This window comes from Podarcis raffonei, chromosome 7 (assembly GCF_027172205.1).
Source record: "Podarcis raffonei isolate rPodRaf1 chromosome 7, rPodRaf1.pri, whole genome shotgun sequence".
Classification (NCBI taxonomy): Eukaryota; Metazoa; Chordata; class Lepidosauria; order Squamata; family Lacertidae; genus Podarcis; species Podarcis raffonei.
The window spans coordinates 45,225,152-45,245,140 of NC_070608.1; the positions used below are offsets into that span (position 1 = coordinate 45,225,152).

General features: G+C 39.5%; 1 protein-coding gene across 9 annotated transcripts in view; it reads left to right on the forward strand.

The window, feature by feature from the left end:
- The window catches only part of OSBPL1A (oxysterol binding protein like 1A), a 158,326-nt gene that overhangs the window by 128,523 nt on the left and 9,814 nt on the right, over window positions 1-19,989 (forward strand). For all 9 annotated transcript variants that reach the window (XM_053396366.1, XM_053396367.1, XM_053396363.1 and 6 more), the window contains 8 exons: window positions 2,901-3,057; window positions 12,512-12,587; window positions 13,472-13,606; window positions 14,002-14,099; window positions 14,287-14,469; window positions 15,458-15,565; window positions 16,020-16,109; window positions 16,897-17,023. In XM_053396366.1, the coding sequence (XP_053252341.1) occupies window positions 2,901-3,057; window positions 12,512-12,587; window positions 13,472-13,606; window positions 14,002-14,099; window positions 14,287-14,469; window positions 15,458-15,565; window positions 16,020-16,109; window positions 16,897-17,023 (974 nt within the window). The remainder of the gene's footprint in view (window positions 1-2,900; window positions 3,058-12,511; window positions 12,588-13,471; window positions 13,607-14,001; window positions 14,100-14,286; window positions 14,470-15,457; window positions 15,566-16,019; window positions 16,110-16,896; window positions 17,024-19,989) is intronic.

The window sequence follows — 19,989 nt, forward strand, 5'->3', positions numbered from 1 at the left end:
TGATCAATTGAGTGGAAGCCATAAATGAAACTGAATGCAGTTTCCCTTTTGTAAACTTTATTAAGCTACCAAAGGATTTGAGAGAGGTTTTGCCACCAACAAAACCCCTCACCAAGGTGAAGAAATGCTGGAGAGAATGCGTGGTTTGGCTAGCTTGCTTAAGAACCTTCTGTGTGTTACTTCTCTACAGGCAGTGAGAAAATGTCGTTAAGCAAGAGGCTATGGTCTGCCTAGTAGCCATTTGTCTTGTTGATGATTGTTTCTGAGCATTAAATTGTCTTGTGAAAATTATTTATCAAAGGCCTTTCATGGAACCCGAAAGACAACACAGCTGCTCCTAATGTGTGCATGCATACCATAAGTGTCTTCTGATATGTAGAAATATAACACAGACAAATTTAGTGACTGTGCCAGAAGGTAAAATCTATCAGAACTTAAGGAAACCAATCTGGTGGAAGAACAAGGTTGTCTGGGATATAGGTTATTATTGTTATTTATACCCTGCCCATCTGGCTGTGTTGTTAGGATACATACAGATGTTAATATAAATGTCTAAGCCAGAATTTGTGCACTTGTATCCTAATAGAACATCTAAAGCTCCTCTGGTAAAACTACATGTCTGATATGCTTTGTGCCTCCCTTGCGGGGGGCGGGGCGGCGAGTGGGGGGGTTGGACTCCATCTTAGTGCTGCTGTTTCAAGGGAATGTAATTTCTCATTTGTTTGTGAAGTTTGATAACATGATCAAATTTGAATACTGCACCAAGTTGTCGATTACTGAAATGCTATTATTCAGGGATATTACAGTTGCTTGAACCAAAGAAAATAACTGGGTGGGAATAAGGACAGTTCCCTTGTATGAAAGGGATTGAAAATTCACAAGAAAACAATCATCTTGGGCAGATAAAGCAAAAATAAAAAATAAAAAATAAGCTTGGCTCTAAGAGAGAGGAGAAATGTAGGCTATTTGTTTTCACTTGAAACTGTGTATTATGGGCCTTGTAAGCTGCAGTTTTAATTAATTGCTGTGAGACTTTACAATTGGCAGGTCACCTGGAACCATACAAATCCCTTGTTTTACGGACTTACCTAAATTAATAGGTTTGCCTTGTTATGCTGGCCTTCTGTAAGTGGATAGGAAGAGTCTGTTTACAATCTTATATCCACGATAGCAAACTCTTTTGAAAAGTAAAGCTCCCTGTCAACTTGGGATGTCTGTGAGGAGATCAGGAATTATGCAACCCTAAGGTCTCTTGTATTACCTGAATGGTTTCCTGTGCACCATAATTAACCTGTAAAGCTTCACTTGTGCCTTACAGAACAGCTTGCTCAGCAGCTAGTTGCCTTAAAAAAAAAAGAAGACTGCATGTTTGGTATAATAGGACTTACCTAGTAGACAGCTAGCTAGCTAATATCTGCACCACATAAGTATTAAAATGTAGCAAGAGAACTCTCCTGTACATTTTGGTATCTAACACTAGGAATAACTGACTGTAAAGGGAAGGTTATGAGCCAGTTTCATGATCTGAAGAATCTGCTTCCATCCTGAGTTCCATGTCTCCAAGTGTCTTGGACTGTTAATATCCATACATAAAAAACAGCCAATATATTCCAGCTCTTGAAATTTTGCATTGCCATCCATGCAAACATAGTGTTTGCTTTGATCAGATTTGTTTATAGCACAAACTGTAAACATTTATGCAAAAGGTCTATGTGCTGTCCTCAGTTCCTTTTCTGTGTTTGTAGCTGGGATAGAAAGTAAGTGACTAAACTGGGTTTTGCCAGACACTGGAAGAAAAAACACGCCCTCAGTGTCTGGGGAAAATATGTTCTATGAAGCCTAGGATTGTTGGTGGTGGGTTCTAAGCTCTTTAGATACCACCTCCTTCTCCCTTATGGCTGGTAAAAGTACAAGTAATGTGTTTAAAATAGCAAATGCAAATCTGAATGTGTGTGTGTGTGTACGCGCATGCGCGCGCGCACACACACACACACACACACACACATACACAGTTGGTGAGATTTCGTACTCCACATTTAAAAATAGAGTTCCACTGGCCCTGAATAGCATTGCCTAGTTGGCTTTGCTACCCATTTGGGTGAAGGAAGGTCATGGAACTTATAGTAATGTGTAGATGCAGCTGATAATGGAAATCCTGGGCATCTGCCAGATGGGTATGATTCAGAGAAATGCCGGTCCTTGTTGAGTTTTTTTCAAAGGATTGTTATGTGTGTAACCAATACGAATGCACGTTGTGCTCATTTACCATGTTTACCATAGTTGGTAAGAAATTTTTTTTCCCTTTCCTCATTGGGTTGGACTTGCTGGTGAGTATATTTGCTTTAATGTGTCCAGCTGTGTTTCACTATGTTTTTATCCTTTATTGTTGGGGCATATTAGTTTGAAAAATCTTGATGTACATTTTTTTAAAAAATTAACTCAGGAGAATACCTGGTGTTAAATTTAACTAGTAGCACAGGAATTAAACAACACACCTAGAGGAAAAGGCTGGATTCTCATATTAAAACTATGAAACAAAGAGTTGTGTAGGAACTCGTATCTTAACCCTGATTCCAATAAGTATGGTTAAAGGATAGGCTAATATTGCACCTGTAGCAGGCCTAAGTTTAGGAGTTGGTAAGATGTTTTGCTGGTACCCTGTACTTGTCTGTCCCTGCTCACATTCCCATCTTTGTATAATCCTTGGCGCTGAACAATTTGCTCACCCATGTTCTTTCAGAGACTCAGTCTCTACTTGTACTAAGTTTTCACTGGACAAATGCTGTCATCAGTACACCATAGGCTACTTAAGTTTCATTACGCTGTGCAAAGGAGGTGTCCATTAGCCTGCGAAAGGCTAGCCTGAAGTGTGTCTCATTTGGCGTTCATCTGTCTTACAGATTCAGAATCCGAAAAATCATTGAGTGGATTTGAAACTGTGACAACTTACTCATTAGAAGACAGCGTGGATTCTAGTGACACTATAACGTCTGACATGTCTGGAGAAAAGACCTGTAAAACTGGAGAGACTCTGTCAAATGGCATCAAAAAACACAGGTAGGATTTTTGTCTAGAGAGGCTGCAACCTTTACTGCTGTGCTAGAAAAAAAAACCCCAAATGTGGTATCTATAAAAGATACTTGGGGATACTTCTGCCTTTCCCCTTGAACAGTGGTGGAACAGAAGTTCATTAATATGAGACCATCTTTTTTGTTGTTAACATTTTTTTAAAAAAGTGAGGTACATTGATGTGACTACACCATGTTGCAAATGAAATACATGAATTCTTAACAATGCATGTTTCTGGCTCATTTAAATTTGTCTCACTGACATCAATACTGGTCTCTTGTTTCTTCATGTTTTTTTAATGTGGGTCTCTTACTGCTTTTTAAAAAAAGTTTCCAGTTACTTGATCGCCTTTGCATTATCATTCATTCAATGCTAGTATTGGCCAGATATTTCAATATGTTTTTGCAAACAAAAAACATCAAAAGCAAGAGGTCATATTGAAGACAAATGTCACACATCTTCTGCTTCATCTGTTCTTAACTTTTTTACATGTAAAAGGAGGACAATAGATCCCCTGTGACATGTAACAAACACTGCACCTTATTTCTCAGGTTTCAATGCAGAGAGAATTTAATATGTGCACATTTATTTTTTACTTCCACTGTTTCACTATCACTAGTTGCTTGGCATAAAGATGGTGACCTTATTTTATTTGCTGAAGACAAATTCAAGAGAGAGAGTTCGGTTTAAATACGTTTCACTCTCATATGTATCAACATTTCCATGCTTGCCTCTTGGCTCAATTTAATGCATTCTGTTCACCGCAAAATGGCACCATGGCTTGTGTGCAGAATGAAACCTGTCATGTCTTCACTCACAATTGTAGGACTGTAGAAATATTTCAGAATTTCTAGGCACAATGAAATTTAAACAAATAAGCAGTCAAAATTCCACACACACCCCAGATTAAACTCTGTTTAATAAATAATAACCAGCACTCCCCACTTCATCTCCCATGCCCCGTCTCACGTTAGATAAGATAGTCCTGTTAATGCAGTTTGCACAGTGTTCATTCCGTGGAGAAAGGAAGGATTAAGGTCCTTTATCAAATGATTTTTTGCTAGGCAGCAAAGATAAGCTCAAAGCAGCTCTAACTATAGGAAACAATCTGCAATTTGGCAGCTTTCCACAATGCTTGTTGTAAAACTCTATTGCCAAAATGGTAAACAAGAGGTGACAAGAGCCGCCAAGCTCTTATTTGTTCCCCAGTCCCCTGGCATTTCTCTTCTTTCCACTACAGATGTCTCTCATTAGGCTTTTTGGTCACTATTTTTTTTTCCACATCTCTATAATTTTGCCCCCATACCCTTATTCAGCAATAATGATGTCTTTTGCTGTTTTTTCAATGGACTTTTTGGTAGTGTTTTAAAAATGCAGCTAGAGTGTATTCTTTTTTAACTTTCCAGCTCACATCTCTTTCTGAACTATATTGCAATATCTGACCTGTCATCTGGCACTATTTAGGGAATTGGTGTCTGCAAATACTGTATATTGATGCAGATTCTCAGAGCTCTGTGGGAAAACCAATCTAAATTTTGCCTTGGAGCAAACTTCCTCAGGGGATGAAGCTGTTCAGTTGTCTTGGGATTCTTGTACTGTTTTCTTTTCTTGTCATACCGTGACTACTGTTGTAACATACATTTATGTGGGCAATGTTTTACCATGGTTTGTCTGAGTGTTTTATGTTTGCATTTATAACTAAATATATATATATATACAAAGGGGAGGAAATGCATGTGTAATTTTAAATGTAGCTTTGATACAACACTAAGGTGAACATACTTTTATGGTAAAAATTGTAAATAAATATCTGTCATGATTCTAGAACTGCAGTGATGTTTGTATTACATACAGAAAAGACATTCTGCCAAAGTTTGGAATTGGACATGTTTTGCATGCGGCATGTGACTTTTCTGCTAAGAACGTAGCAAACCAGTTAGTCTTGGGAACGAGTTGTCATTTCATCTGACATGTTCACTTTTGGGTTCTCATGCTTAGGCTTACATTATGCGCAGTTCTGAAACAAGGATGGGGGAAAAATAACTAAACACACGCACAGGCCTAGTAGTGTCTTTTTGTCTGTGTGTTTGTCACTTGTTACTGTGCCATTTCATTTTTAAAACGGAACAAGAAACTGGCTGCTCAGTTTTCCTCAGTGGAAGTTCATTTTGAAGTGTAATAGATCGAAGGGGCAATTCTGGCCGTGTTACTCTGTCATAATCACATTGACACTGGCATAATCCCGGTTCAGCGTTGGTGTCAGCAATGAGAAGGGGTAAGAAAAGTTGCTAATGACTCTAGGGTGCTGATTTCAAATAGCAAAAAGATTTAAACTTCCATAATGATATTTAAAAACAATATTTTAAAAGCCCCAAATATACAAAGGCTAACTGGGGGCTTATCAGTGAGCCAGACATGTAAATAATGTTCATTAGCCCAAGTACAGGCAGTGACCATTTTATGTGCATCGGATTGACACGTGATCACGCACACACTCATTGCTGCCAACCCGGAAGTGGTCCCAAAGTGGGGTGGAATGGGGGCAGGGTGGGCTTATGCAAACTCCACTTACACACACAGGTCAGGAATGGAACCACCTGTATGTAAATGTAGAAACAACTCCTGTTCTACCAAAAAAAAAGCATGTTAACTGATTTCCTCAGCTGTTTGTGTCTATGTGCAATAAGTGGCATGCCGAAGGAAGTGCTACTAATTGGCTGCAGCTCTCACTCCCAACGAGGTCTTGTACTGTACTTCGTTTTTTGTGATTGCAACAGGAAGGAGGACCCCTTCTGGTTAAAGATTCTGTGCTTTGCTGGTACTACCAGGAGGTGACGTGTTGGCCTCTGCCAAAATAAAGGCCATATACTGCTCTCTCTCCCATCTGCCTTAATTTTTGTGCTTTTAGGGCTGTGTCTAGCGACACAAACTATACAGTCAAGTAACTTCAGAGTTTCAGAATTGAGATGCTACTTGCCCCTCGTCTTGGGACTTAAATAGATGCTGAAGTTCAGTCCATTTGTAGCACTTCAAATGCTGTTAGTTTCTTGAATGACACGAAGCTGGTTTATTGACTCTTGGTTGGCTTGGGGGTAAGAGATTGTGAAGTGGGGAGAACGGGGAGGAAGGTGGTAAGGAACTATACATGGTTGGTCTTCATACAGTGCTCCAAACATTGCTGAAGATAAAATAGTTGTTGTACCATGCCTTCCACCTAGTCCAGAAGATTATCTTGGATGGTCTGGGGTGCGAGGGGAAGAGATACAATAGTCCAAACAGTTTGAGGGAAGTCTGGCCACAAGTTCAGTCTATGAAGATGTGTTTGGGGACCTCCATGATATGTAATGGGGTGTACCTTGTAGATGCTTAACTAGCTCAATATAGCCGCACCACAGAATCATTCAAATTTAAACATTAAAGAATACTGTCCTGTAAAATTTAGCCTTGAATATGAGAAGTAACTAGAATAGGTGAAAGGAGAGCTAAAGCCAGCTTCATGTGCAAAGAATGTGTTTTGTTGCTTGTTTTTCTGTGTCCCTGGTCCTAAACTTAGGCATTTGCTATCAGTTGCTTGAGATAATTGGCATGCTCAAACTCTTGGAATTTTTCATTGTTGACAATACATAACTAATGTTGAAAGAGTACATGATCTGAAGCAGAAAAGAATATTTGCCATTTGATACAAACCATATGCAGCTTGTACTAATCATGTTATTTAAGGCGTGCAACCCATTGGTATAGCATAGTGAAACTGGATGTAAACTGTAAATATGGCTTTTATGAGACTTAGTAGATCAGACTGGAATTTTCATTCAAAGTTCCTGACTCTTGGGCATGTTCTCTTCTGTACATTCTATACATTAATAGTGAACTCAATTCTCGGAGTACTGATCCTTATCTAGCCAAAATAGCACTATCAACGTGCAAGAGGGAAGTTTGAGCATGCCTGGGAGCAGATGGGAGGCAGGGAAAAGAAACCCCAATGTTTGCAGAATGGTTTTGGGGGGGGGAGCCTTAAGAGGGGCAAATGCCAAGAACTGCCCAGTGAAAACTGAGAATATCAGTGACCACAGAACTCTGGCTAACAGTTGAAGGAAGGGAGATGGAAAACCAGAATGGTGGTGAAATTGGCGTATCCTGGGAAATTCTGGGCATGTCTGGCTGGAACCCTGAACAGGAGCATTCCACACAACAACACTTTGTTGTAGGTCCTACATGAGTTCCGTAATAATGAGATGATGATGCTAGCGAAAAGTGCTTTCACATAGCATACCCTGCTGTCATCGCTAAAACAATACTGTAAGGTAGGTAACTATTGTACCCATATGGCAAGTGGAGGCTGAGAGTGTGGCTTGGCTAAAGCCATCTCTTGGGTTCCTGACTGAGGCAATCCCATTACTGGGGACTCGTAGATCATTTTTTTAGGTCACTATGCCAGGATGTGCTCCAGATCCATTTTGGTCAAGTTCCATGGGCTTCTTCAACTTATCTACTGTTCTTTTTTCCCCTTTTATTTTTTCTTTTTTGACTTACTGGAACATTCACCTGGCCAGTTTTTGAAGGTTATGCCTTTATTTTTATTGCCATGAAAATGCCGGTCTTTTTACTGTTGTAAAATAAACCAAGCATTCGCTACAAAAACTGCTAGAAGCGTTACTCAGACATACACATGTACCCCTTCAGAATTGCAGCAGTAAAAGTGGTACAATGTTTTTTAAATAAAAAAGCATTGTTTAAGTTAAACACTAGTGTCAGCTTGTCTTCTGCAAATAACCTCTGCAAGGAATGCATTTATTGAGACAGAACACACACTTCCTTAGTATAACGCTTCCCTCTTTATTCACTGAAACTCTATTGAAATTGGTAGGCCCATAGTTAGCTGCTTTGGTGAGTAAACAAATACCATGCCGTTTAGGGCATATAGCATAAGGAATGCAAAATGTAGTACTGTGAAATAAAGCAAAATATTTAATAGAATTAAAAATCTATTAAGCTGAGAAATCATGTTCCTCTTTCTCACCATTGCAACCTGGTGGCAGCCATTACATCAAGCGGTAGCAGGGAAGGGCCTCTCGCTTCATCACTGCAATTGAGAGGCCAGTGACTGCCTCTCTTCGGATTTTTCTACCCCAGCTGTTTGTTAAGAGAACTTGACACTAAGAACTTGAACCAAATCGTCTTACTTCTTCATTCCTCCTGAACCATTTCTCCATTGTGCTGTCTTTTTAGATTATAACCCTGAGGGCGGTGACTCTATTGTTTTGTATTGCTCTGTAAACTGGTCTGGGGCATTTTTTGGATGAAGGGCAGGGTAAAGATTAGTATAAAATAAACAATATAAACCTTGCCCTCTATCCTGATGAGTAACTGAAGAAAGCAGTTCTAAAACTAGAAAACATTTTCCTGCCCTTTTGCACTAATTTGGATGAAATCAATTCTGACAATCTTTTTTTTTAACTGATCTTTTTCACTGGAGTAAGTAATAAATGCTGGTTGCTGATGATAGTTGCAAAGAAGTATAGGGAGGCATATTGTTAAGGAGCTTTAGAGTCATGCAAGTGTTTTCTTTTCTGAAATTGAAGACTTCTGTCTCACTTGTGAATTCTTTTTCAGATATCCTGGACTGTGCACTTGCCTTAATAACGGGGCCTTCCTGTCTCCCATCAAGTGGAGTCAAAATGTTATCTGGATGCAGGCCTGTCCTGTGAAGGGACCACTACTTCCCAGATATAGTACTCTTAGCTTAGCCGGGGTGGGGGTGGGGGTGTAAAAATTATTAAAGGGGGTGGGGGTGGGCAGATAGAGAAGTCCCCTAAATATAACTTAAGCACATTACTGTTTCACAAGTGATATTTATGTCTATACTTTAAATGTCAACTTGTTTTAACCTTCATGGCTTCCACCCAGTGAGCCCTGAACTATTGCTGTATAAAGGGACATGGACTGCTTTGGGTATCTTCACAGAGTTCTTTGGGGGAAAGCCCTGATGGGTAAACTGGTTTTGAAATACGTAGTGTAGATGTGGCTAATGCAGCATGTAACATGGGAAGCATTGAATGGTATTCCCAAATAATGTTACTATTAAATTTTGAATGGTGGCTGAGAGCATTTTATTCTATTTCTATGCAATTGTGTTCCTCGCCCACAAAGTTTTGCTTAATAGCCACCTTCACTATTGGGGTGCAGTTGTTTCCTTTCCCCTTCAATTTTGTACAATCTAGCATTAATCTTGATGGAAAGTTACAGAAAACCAACTTCTCTGTCAACTTTCCGCTGCATTTGCTTTCTCTTTCTGTGGGCTTGCCTTCTCTTGTGCTACAAAATAATGAAACACTAATATTTGAACATGCATATCCTTAGTGGTGTACACAGGCAGGAACTGAGCTGTGTAGTTTGAGAACATAGAGACAGAGATCAAAAATTCATCGAGGACTGGAGAAAATTAGCAGAATACTGGGAATGTATAAGTGATAACGGAATAACGTTAGTGGCATTTAAAGAAGCCCTGTAACAGAATAAGAAATATTGTAAAAAAGCAAAATATAAGAGGGGGGTAGGTATAAAGGCAATACTAAAATTTGGAAATGTGTATTTAAAAAAATTAGAATTTGAATGATTGGCAGAGAAGCCGAAGGAAGTCAAAAAACCGAAAAGTTTAATGTAAATTGTTAATGTGGTATAAATGTATGGAAAACTAATAAAATAAAATTTAATATAAAAAGAGAACATAGAGACAGGGACAGACAGTTGCTCATTCATGATACCAGAGAAAACTGTCAGCGTAAGACATTGCTGACCTCTTTCTTGACTGGGCAGCATTCTCAGAAATAAGGCTAAGCTCGCAATACCGTAATTAGAGGGGAGAGGGGAAAAAGAATGCATTGTGAAAGGAAGCTAAAGACTTAACAAAATAAAACCCACTGGATCAGGACACAGATACCCATCTAGTCCAGCATGCTGTTCTCACAGTCTCCAACCAAATGCCTTTGGGAAGTCCACAAGCAGGGCCCAAGTCTTGTGGGAGTGAATTATAAGGCTTTGAGCTGAGTGACCAACCTGCTTAGTAGAGATGCCCTTGGAATTCCTAAAGGCTGTGGTACTGGGGAAGCTCACTTGCTGCTGACAAGTGCCATAGGAGTCAGAAAAATATCTGAAGGGGAGGTTCAAAGCAACCTTGTGGATTTCCCAGCTTTCGGCTTCTCCCTACCAAGTGTGGCCCAGGATGCCACAAAAACATGTCTCCTCTAAGGAGGGAAAATAAAAGAGGAAAGACTTTGGGAGTCCAGTGCACCAGGCTGGATCTGTTTAGTGGAGCCTTGGAAAGAGTTTGTTGAGTAGAGAAGTACATTCAAAATAAGTAGTAAATCCAGGAAAACAACTTTACAATGACAGGAGTCTGCCAGCTGACTTCCTGTTGGGCTCAGGGAGGTTGAAGCAACACTGTGAAATTTTCAGAGGGACTATTTTCAGAGACTTGGACAGGATTTTGTTCATGGCAGGCAGAGATTTATTTTGAACAGTCTCCATATAGCATGAGGATTGAACTCACTACTCCCAGGATGACTGTTCTCAGGAAAGTGAAGAACAATTTTCTCCAATTGTGTTTCTTACTATAAGGGTAAAACACCCGGTTACAAAATGTCAAGTGTTTTTAGTGATATACAGATTATTCATTTTGGTGTTCTTTTGAGGAAAATCATAACACGAAGCAAGTGCACCTGTAGGGTTGTGTTTTGTGTTACTTTAAAAAACAAAGATCACACTTATTTAATACTGGAAGAAGGAACATATTTGGACTGGGATTCCCCAGGTCTGGTGACTAAAAAAAGAGCAAATTATGCTTGGAAAGACAGCATCTCTTTGGTGCACAAGTATATTAAAGGCCACCTAGCTTAAAATTGTTCCATTAAAATATTCAATTTTTCGTGCTGACTTGCATGCTAACAGTGCTTTATTGGGGGTTGGGGGGTTGGGGGAATTCACTGAGTTTATGTTGGCCTGATGTAGAAATTAATAATGTATTTTGCACCATTAGAACTGGATAAATACAAGTTAGGTCTTCCTGCCATAAGAGCTTTTGGCAGGTTACCAGATATTTTTGCTTACTTTAATCTCACAACCCTGTGAGATAGGTTAATAGCCCTTCTAGTGAGTTTGATTAAGATGTAGGATTAAAAGCTAACCACTTGCAATTAAGTTGGTGGTTGTGGTGGGTGGTGGGATTTAAAAAATATATATAATACAAGTGTAAAAACATTTGTATTTTCTGTTGTTGGCGGAATGAAGACGCATCTGGTGCCAAAAGGTGCTGTAGTACAGGCTTTGTACAAGGATAATCTTTCAGGGAGTTGGACAGTGGCATTGTAGAACAGTTACTTCCAGTGATAATGCATGTTCATTTTTCCTGTTCCATTATGGGCTCTTGTCAAACTGGTTTTGTAGGCTTTTTTGCTTCAAGCAATAATTCTCACGGTATTCTTACAGAGGCATGACTAGCACCTGCTGCAATACCCATCTACATTCTAGCGTGACTGTTGCGGGAACACATTGGATGACAACCATGAAAAGTCATTCTTTCTTGGCATTGTTAGAACTGGTTTTTGAGCTTTTTTTAAAAAAAGGCAGCTTAATGTATATTTGGGGCAGGGACAAAGTAAGAGAGAGCCATCCAGATAATATCCCACCGTTCAGAACAGTCTTCCTTAGGTGTGAATTTGTCTGGATCACAGACAGCTTCTAGTCTAATCTAGTCAACTTCATCACTCAACTGAATTGTATGATACTAGGGGAAGCAGTTGCATAGTAAAGAAATGGAACAGGCTTCTCCCACCCAAAGGTAGGATCCTTAACACACTTAATGCCTTTACCAAGTGTCCAGAATTAAGTGGGATGTCACCCACCCACCTCTCGTGCTTCAGAAATATGTTTACACAGGTGCACATCTTTTCTTAAAGTCCTGTTTTTTAAAAATTGCTTTTACAAATTGAGCTGTGGTTACTCATACAGAATACTGGGCTGTTTAACCTTAAGTACTGTAGTTCTTAATTAAATGTATGACAATGCCTTACATAGACCCAAATTTAGTATAATTATTCATACTTTTATATTTGAGGACAGATCTTCTCAACTACCTGTGTGACAAAACAGTTTGTCTGAATTGGTTACCCAACCAAAGTTGCATTATCTTTATTGCTACTATGCAGCACATTTGGGTGGTTTATATTGAGGTACATAACTGGTTTGTGATCAGTGATGTATCATGAGCCCTATTTGAATAGAAAAATTGAGGGTTGGGAGACCAGTTGGCTGTTGTTAGACAGGTTTCTGTTCTGTCAGTATTACATACACTCTTCATTCTGCAAATACTTAAACTAGAAGTATATTATTCAGGTCTAATGAACTTGGTCTCTTGCCCCCACCCCACCCCCACCCCCCCATCTAGGACAAGCTTGCCTTCTCCAATGTTTTCCAGAAATGATTTCAGTATTTGGAGCATCTTAAGAAAGTGCATTGGAATGGTAGGTGAAACATAGCTTCAAATAAAAAGCTTAATCATAGTCTTTATAGTAAATGTGTAGTAATAGATTATTGATCCCTCCCCCCCAACCTGGCTTTTGAATAAAATAATTAAGGACTGACTGATGTATGCATGCATTTCGGAAGTAAATGGGTGTGTGTCTTATATAAAATCAAATGTCACAAAAGTGTGGCAAGCTTTTATCAGCTGCAGCCAGCATGAGCAATGGTCAGGGATGATGCAAGTTCTTGTCCAAAACATCTGGAAGAAACTAAGTTGGGGGAATCAATTCTGGTTTGTAGCCTGCAGGTAAAGCTTGTTAGGTTTTTTATTTCTTATACAGTGCCTGTTAGGTACTTTATAAATTAATGCTGTGATTAATAATTAATATTGTAATTAATAATTAACAATAAAATAATTACAGCTTAATTAATACCGGCCCTTTTGCATTAATGCCTTCTAAGTGTAATTTCAGCTCACTGTAAATCAGCCTTCTTTCAACTCTTTTCATGATTTGTGGTTTAGTAATTTTCTCAAGCTTAGGGTGGTCCTTTCCCTTGCCCATTTTATCATCGCAGCCACCCTGTGATGTAGATTAGAGTGAGTGAGGGACTAGGAATTGTTTTGTGAGTTTCATGGCTTAGTGGAAATTTGAAACCAGGTTTCCCTGATACAACTTCAGTACTCTACCCATTCTATGCTGTATGGGCTCTTGTTTAAAAGGGAGGCAGGGTTCCTGCCCCCCACATTCCTTTCATATCACCCTCTACCTTCCCCAATATGTACCAGCTGTATTTTATGATAAGACATATACCAGTCATAATGTTGGCAATGCACAATAGTATATGTAAACATTTTTAATAAATGCTTTTAACACTCTGCTAGGAGCTGTCGAAGATCACTATGCCAGTAATTTTTAACGAGCCACTGAGTTTCCTACAGCGACTGACAGAATATATGGAGCATACATACTTAATTCATAAGGCCAGTTCGCTTTTGGACCCGGTCGAAAGAATGCAGGTACTCTACTCAAAATAAATGCATCTGGTGTTCTCTGAATGTTGCATACTCTTTCATGCAGGTAGATAAAGAGAGCTGCTTATTATGACAACATCTAAAACACTGTTGTGCACATTGTTGTGCATGAAATAAAAGTAATTTTGCCTCCAGCTATTGAATATCAGAGCTGTTAGGTTGGCATTAAGCAGTACTGCTTAACTCTTTGGTTTTTCTATTTTTAAAGTGGGTGGTTGTAATTGACTTTTTCCTCGTTACATGTTTTCATTCTACTTAACTACTTGAATGCTTACCTCTTTATGAGAGTTAGTGCTTTAAAAAAAACCCACACAAAATAATTGGTACGATTTTCTGCTTTAAACAAACATAAATATGAGTGCAAATTGCTTTTTCAACAGTGTGTAGCTGCATTTGCTGTCTCAGCCGTTGCCTCTCAGTGGGAACGTACAGGAAAGCCATTCAACCCATTACTTGGAGAGACGTATGAACTGGTCAGGTAACAAACTCACAGTGCAGTTTAACTGGCTGGCTCATTGAGAATTGAAAGTTAATGTCAGATATTTAAGATTTTGTTCATTGATTCTTTTTTAATGTACAAAGCTGATGTGGCAATGCCTCATTTTATCCCCTTTTGTAGAGAAACTGCAAATATCACTCAACTGTCACTTTCTTTCCATGTTTAGAGAGGACCTTGGATTCAGACTCATCTCGGAGCAAGTTAGTCATCACCCACCAATCAGTGCTTTTTATGCTGAAGGACTGAGCAATGACTTTGTGTTTCATGGTTCTATTTATCCTAAACTAAAGTTCTGGGGAAAGAGTGTTGAAGCAGAACCCAAAGGGATAATAACTTTGAAACTTCTTGAGTAAGTTGATCTATGTGATACCTTTTTAGCTGCCTTAGGCAAAAAGCAAGTGGCATGTAAACCGCAGTGTTGTATAATGTATACTGGGGGTTCCCAAAATGTGGTTGTTCAGGTGGTCTGTGTTGTGTTGGGGAACTTGGGAGACAGCATACCCATCATGTTAAATGCTGATTTTTAACTGTATTTTAATTGCTTCTCTTATTTCTTACATTGTATTTGATTGTATTACAGTTTAAATGCTATGGATTAAAATCAAATACAATATACAGGAAATTTTAAAAAAACAATGCAAATACAATTAGAAAATTATACAGCATCTTTAATAAAGCATTACATTTGCTAAGACAGATGGAAAAAGCATTAAGTACTCAGCCAAGGTGCTTACCAATTTTCAAGTGGTCTGTGAAAAAAACGTTTGGGGAGCCACTGTTCTATCCTTAAAGCTGAACACTCCCTCCCCAATTGTAGATGGAACCAAGCAGGCATGGTATATAAGTAAAAGGAAGGAAGGTAAACTGCACAGGTCTGGCTGTCAGAGCTTTGAGAACCAGAGGATGGGTGTGCTCATCTGATATGGGCAGAGCTCTTTCCTTGTCATAGTTCAGGTGGACTGAGCTACATCTGTAAGTATGGTATTTGACTGAGCTTAGGCAAGGTCAGCTGCTGAAGTCCCTGTCTTTGAAACCTGTGCAGAAGAATTGGCTATTCTGGGATTGTCTTAAATGTGTTTGAGAGATTCCCAAGTCAATTTAGGATAGGAGACTTTCACGGTGCATGCCTGAAACCTAGATTCATCTGGCCAGGAGATGGGGAGAGAGTTAAGGTAGGACTGACTGGCCAAGATTTGCTAAAGCCTACAAAATTGTGAGAGCGAAAAGTAATCGTCAGCTTACGCTTCCTTGCACCGTGAAAGATTTTGACCTAAAGGCATGTTCTGATGACTTTTGTTTTGTGAATCTAAGAGCTTATTCTCTTTGCTTCCTTTCAGACATAATGAAGCATACACATGGACAAATCCTACATGCTGTGTGCATAATATTATTGTGGGCAAGCTTTGGATTGAGCAGTATGGGAATATGGAAATAACCAATCACAAGTAAGCTGGAAGTCTTAACTTGCTTCTTAGCTTGAAAGTGTGGCATGCTCATACTGTAACAGATATAAAATGCATTCTTAATTCCAATGCATAAGAAAACATTAAAAGCATAATCAGTGTTGTCAGGCAACATGAATAGCACTGCTCTGCATCACTCAGATCCAAAATGTTCCTGGAGAAAGAGTGCTTAAGGGAGTATTATGTTACTCTTGCAGTGGTCAGAGATCCAGTGTATTTAATTTATATTGGATCAGGGCTTCTTTTTTCCTTTAACGCTTTCAGAGTATCTCCTTAGTAGTAAAGCTCATAAACCCAAGGCAGATATAGTACATATATTATGTTGAACGCTACAGGAGCTAGAGCTTGCATGCTTGAAGTACTTTAAATGGCTTAGCCAGTATTTGATGTGAAAGTGTTAATTATGAGAGTTAAATTTAATTTTCTGCCCCCACAGAACTGGTGAAAAATGCATGTTAAACTTCAAGCCCTGTGGCCTTTTTGGGAAGGAGTTGCACAAAGTGGAAGGTTACATTCAGGATAAAAGGTAAGCAAGCCTCTCTGCTTATATTTCTAAAGCAGATGGCAGATCATTCATTTTTATTTTTCACAAAAATGCTGAAATGCTATTAGCCTAAATTATGTTGCATAACTAGGGATGAGAAGCCTCAGGTCCTAGGGGGCAGATTTGGCCCTCCAGGCTACCTCTCTTGTCCTCAGACGTTTGTTCAGGTCACCCCCCTCACTGGCCCTGCTCCCATTTCCTTGAGTGCTTTGGGCTGGCTAGAATGTGGTCTTAACTGTGATAAAGCCCCTTGCCTGCCTGGATGGAGAGAGACTCGTGTATGAACCTCTGACTTCTGCATAGTTAGAATGCAGCCCACTGTACAAAGGCAAGAGTCACATTCTTCGTGTTTCCTTCTTTTGTCTCTGTCCCTGCTCACCAGTGGCATGCAATTTTGTGAGAGAATAATGCTTCCTTTGGATCTGAAAAATGTCCCCTACACCTTAGATGTTCATTAGCTTCTGTGAGTTGAGCATTTACTGTCTTAACTTCTGTTTAGAGCCTTAGTCTTCATTCAGCCTTTTCAGATCAAGGACCCACCTTTAAACTCAAACATGCATTGAGAACCCATTTCTTAATTTTCTACCATCTGTTTCTATGGTGGTAAGAGATGCTGTTGCAACCTATATTTGGTCATGCTGTGACCCAGTATTGAGTCCCAAGCAACCAATTGAAGGCCAGTGGTTAAGAGTATGAACCTGAGTATTATAATTAGTCAGTACTTCTGCTGTTCCTTAATTTGTTTGTTTTGTGGGGGGCTCTTTGACAGCAAAAAGAAACTTTGTGCACTCTATGGAAAATGGACTGAGTGTTTGTATAGCGTTGATCTTGCAACATTTGAAGCTTACAAAAAGAATGACAAGAAGAACACAGAAGAGAAGAAAAACAACAAGCAGGTATTGATATTAAAACATAACTTGGTAACAGTGATGTGTGTTTAAAACTAACAGCAGTAAAAATGTCCTCATCTAAATACCTGGTGGTATTGTGCATGATTTGAAAGGATTTATGCAGCCATCCTGTTTTCCTCAGTGCTTTAAAAATCCTGAAAATATTTTTTTCTTCTCCTTTGGACTTTGCATGCCTAGTTCACAATGTGACCCAGTTTGGACAATCTTGCAGAGCTCCATAAACCATGGTTTATAAAACGAGGAAATGGCTGAGGGAAAACCAGCCAGAAGGGCAGGGCATAAATAAAATTATTATTATTATTATTATTATTATTATTATTATTATTATTATATTAGAATCTTTACAGTAAACACCTTTAGGGGAGGTGTTTTCAGGTCTGACATATGTTCCTGGCATCATAACCTATGGTGGATTAAACTTTGATTAATGGTCCAAAGCAAGCCTATTTCTTGTTTTTATGGAGATGGCAGCATCTTGTAGTCCTGTAATTGTAGAGGTATATAAAAAATGCTTTCAATAGACAAAAGCTCTTTAAACTTCATCACATTGGTGATGTTGTATCCTGTCCTTGGATTGATTTTTGCAGACAACATCAAATTGCGGGAGAGGCAGGCTGCCATGAAAAGTTTGTGGGATTCTCTCTCTTTTTGTAAGGGGTGTGTGTGTGTGGCTTTGTACACACAATTGCAAATTGTGGCGCCTGCTCTTGGGTTGATCAGCCCCATGGAAGGAGCTCATACCTTTTTAAAGACCTTCAAATTATTCAAAGTGAAAATAAACTAATTTTTACTCACCAAAACATAGGGATTGTTGCAACTAAGGTTGGGAGACATTTTAGCACATGTTTAATTTTGGTTGGATCTTTCCCTTAGTTTGTGTGTGTGAGATACCAATTCTGGTACACTCTTAATGTTTATAATTTCAGAATGCTCCAGTAGTGATTCACATGAATCGCTACCTGTAATGCAGCTTACTTTGCTTATTATCAGGAGTATGGAAAGGCTCTAGAGATCTACTGCAGTCTTTGAGAGGCAGCCCTGTGAAGGGCCCAGGAGGACAGGAAGAGCAAACAAGAAAAACATACCATTCGTATATGCCTCTTGTCTTACTAGCAAACTCTGGTTATGCAGAAGATGGCTGCTGCTGTGGTGCAAAATACAAAATGCTTAAATATATGGAGCCTTGCTTTGGCTTGTAGATACGTGGAGTTTACAAGGAAGATGGAACTGGATAATTGGATAATAGCAGATTTATTCATGGCAAGGATTTGAAGCTGAGATACTTCCAGGTCCCTTCTAGAAAGTTCTGGCTTCACATGCTCAAAAGGAGAATTGAATAGCTTGGGCCACAATCTTTATCTCACACTAAGATCCAATAAAGCTGGCGCACAGGACATAGAACAGTAAAGAAGGTTTAAAAAGCCAATTAAGAAACAGGAAAGGGAAGAGACATGCATGGTTGAAGGGGAGAAAAAGAAAACAACACAACAAAGCTTTGCTCCTGGCAATTTCTTCCTTTTAACAATCTATGGTTTTGTAAATTTGCATACACTCAAACATAAAAGATGTAGACAGTTATTTTGTTTCCCCCAGGCAGTCTGCACATTTATTTCCCCTGCCCCCAATTGCATATGAACTGGAATTTTTTAAAATAAAAAAACACACCAAGGAATTGACTTGATCAGATCAAAGGTTTGTCTCAGGGTGTGTGGGGGGAGCCTGCTGTCCTCCATACGTTGTTGGATTCGATTCCCATCAGTCAGAGCCAGAATGACCAGTGGTCCGAGATGATGGGAATTGTAGTCCAGCAACTTCTGGAGGGTCAGAGGTTACCCTCTTGTCCAGCTTTCTGTTGCCAACTGTCAGCAAAAAGTTCACAAGCGGGGCAGGTCAAGAGATAATTCAGTCGTATATCCATAGTACCTATACCATTAATATTTGCCCCTGTCATTTACATGATTGGTTGGTTATCACACCACTGGGACTATGGGTGTAGTTGGAAAGCACATGAAGCATTAACTTATTTAAGCAGGTCTTGTTGATGCCTGGATGGTACGACCACCTGGGGAGCATTTTGGGAAATCATCACTATTTAACGGAGGACTAGGCATCAGTTTTGGGATGAAGGACACATTACCTTGGGGGGTAGTGAGGGGCTGCATAATGGGGCAATGGACTGACCAAAGCAATAAGTGGGTAGGATACATGTTCTCTCTCTCCCCTCAAGCTTGTGGTGTTGCGCCATAGGAGGTGGCCAACAGATGGCTCACTTGTGCCTTAATGGGGCTGAAAAGTATCCACATGAACCTTTTGACAACATTCATCTTAGTGTAGCATTCTGTATGCAGGCTGGTTTTGCTGCATTTCTCAAGATCCTAAAATAAAAACTAGGTTATTCCGAATCTAGCATGTGTTTCTAGAACACCTTTTCATTGAAGCATACGTTTTCTAATGCAGGCTTGTATATAAGGCCAGGTATCTTACTAGCCTGTGGAGAGGAAATGTGATTCTGCTAAGCTGCTTATTAGGCAGATCAGTAAGAAACAAAGCCTTCTCTCCATTCCTCCTTCACCAGCCAACTTGGTTTTGTGCTGGCTGCAGAGGGCAGTGCATGCCTTCTTCTCCATCCAGCACAGAAAGAAAGTGGGCAAGCAGAGTAGGGGACAGATCGCTCCATCCCTCACCTGCCATCTTACTCACCTGCTGACATGGAATTCTTTATTGCCTATGAATGTTCCAGGGTGGTTCAAACAAGTGACATGTCTGAAAATGATTTCTCCCTCCCTCTCCTTGTGCAGAGTATTTGGGAATTATTAAATGTTAACTCCCATGTTGTCCAAAATGGTCTCCATTTTGACCATGTATCTGTAAATACGTCTATTTGTTTTTTGAAAGGTTGGAGATATATATAGATATACAGTGGTACCTCGGGTTCAGTACTTAATTCATTC